General features: G+C 38.7%; 1 protein-coding gene across 6 annotated transcripts in view; it reads left to right on the top strand.

Annotated features, from left to right (window-relative positions):
* Window positions 1–13,135, top strand: part of STXBP5L (syntaxin binding protein 5L) — a 202,730-nt gene that overhangs the window by 89,836 nt on the left and 99,759 nt on the right. For all 6 annotated transcript variants that reach the window (XM_075764835.1, XM_075764825.1, XM_075764817.1 and 3 more), the window contains exon 5: window positions 7,705–7,839. In XM_075764835.1, the coding sequence (XP_075620950.1) occupies window positions 7,705–7,839 (135 nt within the window). The remainder of the gene's footprint in view (window positions 1–7,704; window positions 7,840–13,135) is intronic.

The raw sequence follows: 13,135 nt of genomic DNA, 5'->3' as shown, positions 1-13,135 counted from the left end.
GTTCATGCAGTATTTTGAGAATATAATTTACCTTAATATTCCTCTGGTGTTGAGATATCCCTAAATAGCAGTGGAGTTTAATATTCCAATGCCTTTGTTATTGCTGTCAGCAGGATCCAATGCAATTTATGTACAATGTGTTTTCAGCTCTACTTCACTTCCTTCTATATAAAGTAATTAAAACCTAAAATAAGAAGGACCAATTGATTTTAATTCAAAAGAAGTGTTGACTGATGATGCTAGCAGAAAATTTAGGTGAAACATAAGATTTTTCTTAAATTAAAACTAAATCACACTTTTAAGAAACAGGTGGACCACAAGAATCAGTCTCAAAGGCATGTTTGGTTCATTCACTGTCTGCTAGGATCTGCATGTGTGGGGGTACTCTAAATTTTTGAAATTCTCTTGCGTGGTATGTGGAGAATCTAGTTTGAATACGAGAAAGTTTCATGTTGTGATATAGTATCACCAAGACCCTGAAAGGAAAAACCATCCAGATGGATTGAACTGCTATATGTTTCATTTGACTCTTAGTCATGCCAGTTAGTAATTTAAACTATTTCCTGTACTGTTATGTCAGCCCTCGAGACTGTGCATATGCTTTAAGTAAATTAAACTAAAATTTTAAATTAAACATTCGAAATCCTAATAATGGTGTTCATCTTGGATTTCTACCTTCCTAGGACTTCCTGGTATATGATCACTGAAACAGTCCGTGTTGCAGGGAAAACACTGTTACCTTTACTATACACAGACCCAGCTCACATTTCTCTGGGGAACTGCACAACCATCTGCTGCAAATACATCACATGATCTGGAAAGCAAACTGCATGGGTTGCTGCTATTCTACATGGCTCCTACACGTCTTACCGAGCTAATGACCTCCAAATTTATATGTAGTCCAGGGAGAAGAGTAAATACCTCCAGAGGCCAGATAGCTCATAATTTACATCCTTTGCTTGATCTGCTGGAGACAACTCCTTTTCTTCATTGTCTATAGGTTTAGCCTGTGCTTCTGTTTAGACAATTCAGGTCAGCTACAAATTACTTTGCTTGAATATCTGTCTAAATGTTCTTGTGTGCATTTCATGACTTAAAGCAATAATTTCAGCTATAATGTTCCCTTGTGAACTGACAAAAAAGCAACCCTACACTTTCTGAGAATACTGGCTAGCCAGAAGCTCCCTCAGAAAGGCCAGTCTGCTTTCAACCACTGGAGGAGGGGCACTAGGTGAGTCTGCTCTTCCTCATATGTCAGCAAGGACTTTTCATATTACTTTTGTTCAAAAATACTAAAAATTAAGGGAGTAGTGAGGGGAAAAAAAGAGTTGGGTGGAAATAATTTGTGCTTGATGATGGAGGGAGAAGGGGACTGTATACAAAGTCATGAGGCACCCTCAACAGCTATAGTTTTCCTTCCTGGGGAGAAGAAATCCTGCAGACATTGAGAAGGAATGGAAGGGCTTATCTAGTGTTTTTCCTCTGTGGTGAATACTCATGGAGGGCTACACAGGCCACAGATTCCTGTCTAAAAAGAGCTACTTTGAAAGAGGACCAGACAGAACATCAGCTAGTTATTGGCTAGTACCAGGGGGGATGGCCAGTCTATCAGGTGGCAGTGCCAAGAGAACAGCTTGTGGTGATGACCAGCTGAGGTAAGTAACATAAATTAGTGGAGAGTACTGAAAGCACCAGAGGATCCTGGAGAAGATTCCTTAATTTGGGAGGGGAACATAAATCACTGTAATGAAAAGGTACACTTCTGATATGTACAACCTTCTTAAGAAGCTGATCAACCTTCTCAGCAGCTGAACTCATCCATGCTGAGACAATGCACTGTAAATTGGGTGTAAGACAGTGACTGCTACTCAGTAGTCACTGAGAGAAGAAGGCTGGGCCAGGACCATGGCTGGCATGCCTTGCAGCTACTGGGCTTGCTTTCTGTCAGCTACTCATGCTCCCAACATAGTGCCCTTTCATCTTCCTCTTCTCCTGTAAATTTGTGAGATTTCCTTTTTTTTTTTCCTGAGAGCCTGGACAGTGTAGTTTATTTTGGTATGATTCTGAGAAGGAGTTCAAACTGATGTTTGTTTTTTGCAGGAACTTAGAGAAACTGAACCCTTCTGCCAGTCAGTGCTGGGCATAAGGGCTATATGTGTTCTATGCTTGTCCATATCTGTATAACAGGAAAAGGCATATTATCAATTTAGTTGCAGTTTTGATGTCAAAGAATGAGCAATTAAATAATTAAATTGGAAAAACTGTTCATCATTTTGACAAAAATGCAATTTATTCTCCCCCTTTCCGCAGCTCTCCCCACTCTCCGCCAGAAATAGCGTTCCAGGAAAATTTTCCATACTAAAAGCAGAAAAACAAAAATAACAAAGCAGAAGGAAGTGTTCTCAAAATTATCTTTTCTTTTTCTTAGAGCAATATGATTAGTGTAATAAAGATGATTTTAAGCCATCTGAAAGTTTTTATTAGTATTTCAGAGAATGTAGCAGTCTAAATTATTGAGATTTTTTTTGCTAGACTGTAGAGTGCTGTGATTTTCTGAAAAATATACCTTTTCAAGAGTTGCTAGTCAGAATGTATTCCTGTCTAAAATGAAGTTCAATTTTTGGACAATGTGTCTTTAAGTTATTCCATTATCTCTCTTATATTGCTTACATAATTTTAGAAATGTTTTCAGGACTTTTTCTAAAGAGTTTTTGCTTAATAAATTTTGACTGAGGTGTTTTGTTTGGCACCTATTGATTTTTTTTTAAATTACATTTTATATCCTGTTTTATGCTTTGAATACATTGGAAAACTGATATAATGTTCCAGGCCATTTTGGCAGCATAAGAACACCTTTTTTTGATATCAGTCCATATTTTTTTTACTATTTCTTATAATGATAAATGAGATTCATATTGTGGTTTGCTGCTAAGAATGTGTAATATCCACATTTCTGGCTGACTTTCTGTAAGTGATCAACATTGAAATAATATGGAACCCAATTAAATGGAGACCTGAGAATTTGCTCAATCAAATTGACAATCATCTGATTAAATTTTGGCAGAAGTGCTTCATACTGGCATAAATCACTACAACCCCTATCTTCTTAAGAAGAAAAATAGTCTGTCTGTCTTTCTGGCTAATTGACTGATTTTTGTAAAGGCATCAAAGGACATCTTAATTTGCTTGTGGGATATATGACTAATAGAGGGATACCTTTCATCCACAATGAAAACTACAGTATGAGACTTCATTGTTTTGAAGAAATTGCTATGTAATTTCACTACTTGCTTAAATGAAAGATGTTCATTAAAAATCTGAGGCTTGTTTCAAAGCTTTCAAGCCTCAAAGTCAAGTTAATATTTTCTGTAAAAGTGAAAAGTCAATAATACATAAAGCAGTTTGCATTTAATTTACATAATGTAAAAGAAAACTACTCCAGAGCACTGCATACTTTTCTGAGAATATGAAAATCATGTGGCTTAGTTTGGTGAAGCCTAACAATGTATTGTACTAAAATGCCTAGTAATCCCGATGGTCTAATATGTTTGTTACATATCTATATCTGAATTGTCTTTAAGGGAATAGCATTTTCTTATAAGCTCATATATTGTAAAAGGTGGTATTTGATAATGTGTAATAACAGTTTTGGTACACAATAAAGACTCATAGGGTAGTTTTCATTGTGGAAGAAAGAATATACAGAATACTTTCTTATCTGACTGTCCCATAAATCTATCAGAGCAAAATTAAATTATTTAAGAAGAAATAGCTGAGCTTAAGAAAACAGTAAAATTTGTAGTAATTTTCTTCATTCTTTATCAACGCCTAATTCTATTCTGGTCCTTCATAGTATATATCCAGGCCTATTAGATATTGGTGCCTGGGTCTTCAGATAGGCCAGCAGGAAAGTAAGTCTAGTAACTGATGGCCAGTGGTTAGTACTTTAGTCTGATTTTTCTCTTACTGTAGTACCTTGCTCTTGAAACATTGTGTTCTTGAAATTTTAAACCCAAGGCAAGCAAATGGAGAACATGCAGTAGCTGGGAAAATTAGACACCCATTTAGTCTGATAGTTGTTGTGGCAGTATGTGCGAGACATCATAAACCAGAAGCAAATTTCAAAAAGGAAAAAAACACAGACCACAACAGCCTCATATTGTGTCTGAGGTGATTTTGAGACTTTATTCATAATCAGGGTATTGGATTCAGTCTTGCACTTTGGAGACAAAGTTTTCTGCAGTACACTGTATTGGCTTGTGAATGGAGCAGCCCTGAGGAGAAGGACTTCGGACTGTTGGTGGATGAGAAGCTCAACATGACCTAGAAATGTGTGCTTGCAGCCCAGAAAGCCAGCCGTGTCCTGGGCTGCATCAAAAGCAGTGTGACCAGCAGGTTGAGGGAGGTGATCCTGCCCCTCTACTCCGCTCTGGTGAGACCCCACCTGGAGTACTGCGTCCAGCTCTGGGGCCCCAGTACAAGAAAGATGGAGCTGTTGGAGTGAGTCCAGAGGAGGCCACAAAGATGATCAGAGGGCTGGAGCACCTCTCCTTTGAGGACAGGCTGAGAGAGTTGGGGTTGTTCAGCCTGGAGAAAAGAAGGCTCCGGGGAGATCTAATTGCAGCTTACCAGTACCTGAAGGGGCCTACAGGAAAGCTGGAGAGGGACTGTTTATCAGGGAGTGTAGTGACAGGACAAGGGGTCATGGGTTTAAGCTGAAGGAGGTTCAATTTAGATTAGATGTTAGAAAGAAATTGTTTACTGTGAGGGTGGTGAGGCACTGGAACAGGTTGCCCAGAGAGGTTGTGGATGCCCCATCCCTGGAAGTGTTCAAGGCCAGGTTGGATGGGGCTTTGGGCAGCCTGGTCTGGTGGAGGGTGTCCCTGTCCATGGCAGGGGGGTTGGAACTAGATGGGCTTTGAGGTCCCTTCCAAACCAAACCATTGTATGATTCTATGATTCATCAGGATACTGGAAATCAGTATGGTCCTAGGTGGACTTGAACCTGCTTAGTCTGATGACACAACTGCAAGAATTTGGAGCAGCAGCATTCAAGTCAACTAGGGTTCACTTTGCAACTCATGAGGTATTTGTCAGTCACTAGACAGGTACATTTTCAATTCTTTCAAAGTCACAAAAATTTTCTCTTCCTGGAATTTAACAGTTTACTACAAACAAGTGCTGAATGAACATCAATGTGAAGTGGTTAAGAGAATTTGTCAACCTCTAGGGAGGTTTTTGCATGGGCTGGGACCTAACAGAGCATGCATCTGTTTTGGAGTGCAAGAAAGAAAAGTAGAGCTAGTACAGAAACAGAAGAAATAAAAAAAATTTGGACTAAATATGAATCTAACCAGAAGTGTAGCAAATGATGCTTCTGAAGAGAAAGCAAAAGAAACAGAGTTGTTTAAGGAGAAGGGTCAAGAAAAATGTCATAACCAGCTTCACATTTGTAAACCTACAAACTGAAGAGGGCAAATTGTTCTTTGCATCTATTATGAACAGAACAATAAAGCTGTCATGGTTTAGCCCCGCTGGCAACTAAGCACCCTGTGGCCGCTTGCTCACATCCTGGTGGGATGTGGAGGAGAATTGGAAGAAAAAGGTAAAACTCATGCGTTGCGATAAGGACAGTTTATTGGGACAGCAAAGGAAGAGGAAAAATAACAATACTAATAAAAGAATATACAAAGTGGGTGATACACAATGCAATGTGCTCACTGCCTGGAACCCGATGCCCAGCTGGTCCCAGAGCAGCAATCTCTCCTCCCCAGCCAGTCCCCCCTACACCCCCTCATTCCCCACCCCTTATATACTGAGCATGACATCATATGGTATGGAATACCCCTTTGGCTAGTTTGGGTCAGCTGTCCTGGCTGTGTCTCCTCCCAGCTTCTTGGCAAATTAGCTCTATCCCAGCTGAAAAACAGGGCCACAGCTAACAGCTTTAACTCCAGCAAGGAATATGTAGGTGGTGTACACCTTCTGCAGTATTTTCTGTCAGGTATTTGTCGATCTGACTGCACCCACAATGTAAGTACTAAGTTGGTGCCAGAAGGCATTTTCAGTTATGCATACTAAACTGTAATTCCCATTCTCAAAGCAATTGTCTTGAAAAACTTGGTTCTCTTCCACTAAACGCAGTGGAATTATTGCCAAAATTAGACAGTTAATGGTAAAATTTAACCCTGTAAAGATGGATTGCACCAAGCCTACATCATACTTAAGTCTCACTTGAATCAACAAAACAAGATTTCTGTGAAGAGTAAACCTCATTCTGGATTCATGATTCAATTATAATTTTCCCCATAAATTAGAATGTGAAGACTGCGTATTTCAACTGTGTTCAATCCAGTGTGATAAATAAGGCCAAAAAGATTTTGCTCACTTGAATGCATTCAGTGTTAAATGTTCTGACACATGATTAGATACTTGGAAAACTGCAGAACTATCCAAATACTGTGTAGAATCTGTTTGGAATCTTTTTGTTTGTTGAGTATCTTACAGGGAACAACTACAGAAAGTATGTGAAATTTGTATAAATATTAAACAAATCCTTTAATTCAAAGGATAGCAAATGTTCTTCTCAGAGTACTTTACATGTTTGAGAGGGCCAAATTACTGGACAATAGCCAGCACCCATCCCACTTCTTTATAATTAATTTTGAATGATTGATGTACTATAAGAATAAACAAGTGAAATATGTATGTTCTTAAATACTGTTTATACATTTGGGAGGGGGAGGAAGGTGTTAAGGATAAAAATTATTGCATAGCTGTTTAATCAAGTTTGTATATAAAAGCTAGAAATAGCCTGCTTGTGGAGCTGAATGATAAATATAACAATGCATGGCATACCAAGAAAAATACCTGCTTTTTGTCAAAATTTCTGAGGCTATACCATAAGACCAGATTAACTTTCAGTTTCTGTAGTAGCATTGCTTCCATTATATTTTAGCAGCAAGTGGGTTTTTTAATTTCTTATAGATTTAGTTTTGCTTGAATGTATGTAATATCTATATAATAACTATATTATCAGAGAAACTTGAATCTACTCATTCATCATCTGTGAAAACTTTCATATATTATCATGAGAAACTGTCATGACATCTTTCCAAGCTAATACAGCACTGGTTAATCACCCTGTAAGAATGATATGAGTGTAGGATTCACTGTGTGTCTATGATACTACACTTAACTGCACTTGATAATGCTCTTATCTACTGCCCTATGCTCCCAGATAGCCAATAAAGTGAATGTATTCTTGTGTGAATGACGGTGTTACACTTCTGTTGTACAAAACATTAATCCTGCTGATGTCCATTAACTTCTGTTTGTTGAAGTGGAGAAATTGTTTATTCTGAAAAAGGAAATAAGAAAGCCTAACGTGAGAGTCTTGAATAGTATCATAGTGCAATTTACTTACTTGTGGAGATAACATGAATTAGTTCAGTGCTCAAGTGATGCAACTCTTTTTTTCCTGCCCTTAATATAGGCAGGCAGGATGGACCTGTTTTGTTTCATGTTCTCTTTTATGATTTTTCTGGAGATGACCCCCAAAACCTGCACATTCTTCAAAATGCTGCACCTGATGGGCAGGCTTTTCTGAAGTTATAAAATGGAAGGAACAATTATTCATCTGCAAAAGTGTTAAAAAATATTGTTGATACAATATTCAGTCACTTTTTTGTTCTTCCTTTCCAGGATTACTTACTGCCATCTACCTTTCCAGAGTAAATGGCTTTATGTTGGAACAGAGAGGGGAAATACACACATTGTAAATATTGAGTCCTTCATTCTTTCTGGATATGTTATCATGTGGAACAAGGCAATAGAACTGTAAGTGCAGACTGTTTTGCATTTGTGTCTATGGTCATTTTTGTAGCTGTCTTAAGATTCATTTTTAAGAATCATTTGTTTTTACAAATATTAACAAATCTTTTGAAAACCTTTTATTTTAATGAATGCATGTGCAGTATTAACTGTTTTGTTACAGGACATTAGGAATTCAGATTTATGAGAGAGACCATGTAATTATGTTTTATGTAAAATAAATAGTTATTTGGCAATCTGTTTAACTATGAAGTTCCATAAAATAGGAACCCTCAGTAAGTTTGCAGACAACACCAAGTTGGGCAGAAGTGTTGATCTGCTCGAAGGTAGGAAGGCTCTACAAAGAGATCTGGACAGGCTGGATCAATGGGCCAATGGGCCAAGGAACCGTGAGGTTCCACGAGGCCATGTGCCAGGTCCTGCGCTTGGGTCACAACAACCCCATGCAACGCTACAGGCTTGGGGAAGAGTGGCTGGAAAGCTGCCTGGTGGAAAAGGACCTGGGGGTGTTGGTTGATAGCTGGCTGAATATGAGCCAGCAGTGTGCCCAGGTGACCCAGAAGGCCAACAGCATCCTGGCTGTTGTATCAGCAATAGTGTGGCCAGCAGCACTAGGGAAGTGATTGTCCCCTGTACTTGGCACTGGTGAGGCTGCACCTTGAGTCCTGTGTTCAGTTTTGGGCCCCTCGCTACCAGAAAGACATTGAGGTGCTGGAGTGTGTCCAAAGAAGGGCAACAAGGATCTAGAGCACAAGTCCTGTGAGGAGCAGCTGAGGGAACTGGGATGGTTTAGCCTGGAGGAAAGGAGACTGAAGGGAGACCTTATCGCTCTCTACAACTACCTGAGAGGAGGTTGTAGCCAGGTGGGTGTTGGTCTCTTCTCCCAAGTAACAAGCGATAGGATGAGAGAAAATGGCCTCAAGTTGCGCCAAGGGAGGTTTAGATTGGATGTTAGGAAAAATTTCTTCACCGAAAGGGTTGTCAATCATTGGAACAGGCTGCCCAGGGAAGTGGTTGAGTCACCATCCCTGGAGGTATTTAAAAGACGTGTTGATGTGGTGCTTAGGGACATGGTTTAATGGTGGACTTGGCAGTGTTAACGGTTAGACTTGATGATCTTAAAGATCTTTTCCAGTCTAAATGGTTCTATGTAATACAGATAATCATTAATCTCACAAATTCAGATTTTGCTATTTTTATGAGGGTAGCCTGATCACCATCTCCTCCAAACATCCTATGAAAAGAATAATGGAGTATATGGCCCTAAGACTTTATGGAGAGCTTTTCTTCATCGACCTGTAGAATCATTTAGATGAGAAGCAACTGGAAGTCTCTAGACCAAGCCTCCTGCTCAACACAGGGCTAATTTCAAAGTTCAATCAGGCTCATCAAAACCTAATGAAGTGACAGGAAAGGTAATGAGTGTCTGTTAAATGACAGTTCTCTGAGAGGCTAACACAGGTGCCTGTGTCACGGGTATGAAATGGAGGGAGACATATAAAAATCTGACTGGGATAAATCTATGCTTCCTGCAAGTGAAAGCGTGAACAGAAATGAAAAATTATTTCTCTGCTGTTTCCTCTGTGAAATTCCAGCAAGAGGAACTACTGCAGGCAAACTCATAGTATTTCACGGAGTTTCTGAGACATCAGCTTCATGTTGTGAGGAACCTGTAACCTCTCTCTGGTAGTAAACTGAAATTCACCAAGCTCAGTGAACCAAGAGGACAATATCTAAGAAGAGGGCTACAGGCCCACAGTGATGAATGTAACTCTCTGTCTCAAGCAGAGATGACATTGATAGCAACCACTTTTCTCCAAAATTCTCCCCTTTCCCTTTTTTTTCCCCACTATTGTTACTGACTTTCACTAATCACAGTGTCCCTGGGTTGACAAAACTGATGCCTCGTTTTCTGTCTTTCCCTTTGTCCCTACCAGACTTCATAGGCATAATCATAAAAATCTAATTTTATCTTCTTGAGATTAATTCATTCCAGTGAACATAACTCTCATCCTCAGGAAAAAAACAAACCCACACTGTCAGTCATGAGGCCCATCCAATGACTGCAAGAATTTTTTTCTAACAGTGATTCTGTTGCAGAGAAAGACTGAGGTGAAGAGGGTTAGTAGTTTAAAGAATTGAAGGAGAAACAGATTTGAATGTGACATTTTTAGACTTTGCATATGATGCAATAAATCCTTGTCCTGCATGGCTACTTTGACTTATAAAGTTGGCTTTTGGTTTGGTTTTTTTGGTGTTCTTTTTCTTGAAAGCTTGTTACCATTTGTGATTTTGTTGACTACTTTTGTATCAAAATGTACTGAAAGATCTGTAGAGCACTGTATTTTGGAGTGATAGTGGTTTTCTCATTATGATCTGTTCAGAAGCATCTTGTGGAGATACATGTCAAAAAGATGGTTGCAATACCTGTTTTAGCATAGGAACTATTGTCTTCTCATACAGGAGAGGACATCCAGGTTGCTTAAACAGTATCTTATATTAGAAATTAAGGCCTGAATAGTTAAATAATGCGAAGGAAACATGATTTTTTTTGTTTGTTTGAGATGATTTTCAGTGCTGAGGCATAACTGTTTCTAGAATGTACAGGAAAAATTGCTTTATAAATTGTGTGCACTGTCTAAGTTTCAGTGCACCTGGCCTTGTTCAGAGCTGAGAAAGAGCATTAGCATATGGGAATTTTTAGGAGCATGTTCTCTAGCAATTCTTGTCTCAGCCACTTCTATCATCTCATGCTTTGTCACTACCTCAGACCACATGGAAGCATCTTTTCAGCTAAGAATGAAGAATAACTCAAAACTTTTTCACTTGTCATTTCTCTTAATGTAGGAGAGGTAGTCCTTTGCCAGAAACGTTTGGGGCTCGTGATACTGTTTGGTTTTCTGCTCTCTAATAAGCAGTTTCTCTCTTTTCTTGCAAAATGTTTGGAAACAAATCTGGAAGAGGAAAATAGTATAGAGAAAGTGCAAGTCGCCAGACATCCTCCTTCTAGACATTTTAGATGTTGTGTCTAAGAGTCAGAGCTGCATCTTGAGATTGAACTGATTCTTACTCCAATTCCCAGCTTTGATCCACAGTATGTGAATGATGTGTCTACCTCATTCTTTTAAATTTCTCTGTGACTCTACCAACGAAAAGAAAGTATTACAATCTCTGGTGCACTGCACCTTTGTGGAAAGCAGAACTGTGGAAGATGTCTGACTGCTGGTGCTAGAGAAGTATCTGCTTATGCACGTGCATTTCTCAGCACTGTCACATTCAGTCATCTCCAACTCTGTAACAGTGACTAATATAGATGTTTTTCTTTTCTTTTTTTCCTGTCCTAACTCCTTTTACCACTTTCTACCACCAGATTTTCATTCTTCTCAGAAATCATTACAGTGTTTCTGTAGTTGTGCAGGCTAATTTTTTTCAAAAGGAAAATTGTTTTCTCATTATTTGATTCATGATTTTTGTCATACTTTACTTTTACCTGCTTTAAAGATTATCTTCATAGTTGAAGTTCTTACAATAGTATGTAAGTCACTCTGTTTCTTAGAGTGCATAAAACTTCCCAGAACAGTGGAGGAATACATCATCTATGTATTTTCCACATTTTCGTGGGTCCTAATTATAACATTGCTGAAGACTTCTTTTTGAGTTTTCTAATTTTAGAATAAAATAATTAAATAAAAGCTTCCATCCTTATGAGTTTTTTCAAGACTCCTCTTTTACAGTGAATGATTTCTTCATTTCAGTCCTGTTCTTCTGAGCAAGAGTCAAGTCTTAGAGCACATCAGCTCTCTCATCTCCCCAAATGAACACGCATCAACTAAATTAATACCTCCTGCTGCTGTCAGGAATAACTTCTGATGAAGTGCAAACCAGCTCAAAGTATCACTAGTTTCTTCACAAGCTTCTAGTTCTGTACAGGTGTCATGGGAACCCTTTGTTACATTTTTTAATTCTTCTGCAGTCTCTTCTTGTGGGCTTTAAGGTCAATGAAGCCTGTGAAATATTGTAATCTTTTGTATCATTAGCTCATACTTTCTTCTTCCTCAGTTGAAGGTAGCTTTTGCTTCAGGAATTTTTAACTGCAAATCATCGCTGATATTTTTTGGACTTGACCTTTTTTTTTTTTCCCTCTTTCTGCTGTGTATGGACTTGGCTTGCTGTTTTATCCTTTTTGTGTCTTTTCAAAGCTTTTATTTGCTCAGTCATTCTCAGCTGTACCCCAGTTAGTATTTGGGAATGAAGAATTCTCTGCTCAAATATTTCACTTCTGCCTTATTTTCACCTACTCTTTCTTCCCTATTTTCCCCTTTCTGGGAATAGGGATAGGATCTAGTTAGTTTTTGCACAGTCTCCTAAAGCCAGCTTGAAGAAATGCCTATACACAAGTATCTGGCATCAACAGTAGTATGTTTTATTCATGATAGCTTCAAATGTGGTTGGTTTCCCAGCACCTCTTCATCCTTTCCAGGAGCTGTTGGATCTCTGCATTTGCTTTTCATGTAATTCAGGAGTGGTTTTCTTTCTTTTTAGGCTGTTCCACAATGACAGCATACAACTTTTCAGTCTCCTTGACAACTCTACTGTAATAGCAATGAGGAGAAACAGAACATTTTATATACGCTAAAGCTACATGAGGCAAAATCTTTTTGTATGTAGACATTTCCACATGCAGTATAATTTCCTGTATGAAAGTAGTAATTACTGTATCTGTAGCTCTGATAGTGTTTCATGAGTTCTGTAAACTAATATTATTGATATAATATAGTTAACTAAATAATTGCTTCATTTAATCCTACTTGTAGTGCAGTCATGATGTCTACCCTTAGGAGAAATTGACGGCACTCATTTTACAAGGAACACTTTTCTAGGGCTCCAAAAACATTGCTATTATTTCTATCTATACATACTTTCCTTGAGGAAACAAGAAGATGCAAGAAGTAAGGCAATGATCTGCCTTTGGCAAACTATTTCTGGTCTTAGTGTGGTGCAAATTATTATCTTTGGGTTCCTAGCCACAGTCCTGCACTAGGAAAGAGACAACATCACTTCAGGAGAAGCAAGCAAGATGTTTTGCCAGAGAAGATTTATCACGTCTCTCCTTCTGTATCCAGCCATAGGCCAGGTTCAGAGCAACAACCGAAAGAATGCTGAATGGAGAAAGTTATGACCCTGTCACGTACAGTTTTCTTCCCTACTCCATCTGAACTGGTGCTATTTTGTATCAGTATATCTTCCCTGAAACATCTTCCCCTGGATAGGACTGTACATGTCCCATCCCAAACCAACCCAA

The sequence above is a fragment of the Balearica regulorum genome, chromosome 1 (genome assembly GCF_011004875.1).
Source record: "Balearica regulorum gibbericeps isolate bBalReg1 chromosome 1, bBalReg1.pri, whole genome shotgun sequence".
Lineage (NCBI taxonomy): Eukaryota > Metazoa > Chordata > Aves > Gruiformes > Gruidae > Balearica > Balearica regulorum.
This window is presented reverse-complemented; position numbering and strand designations above follow the sequence as displayed.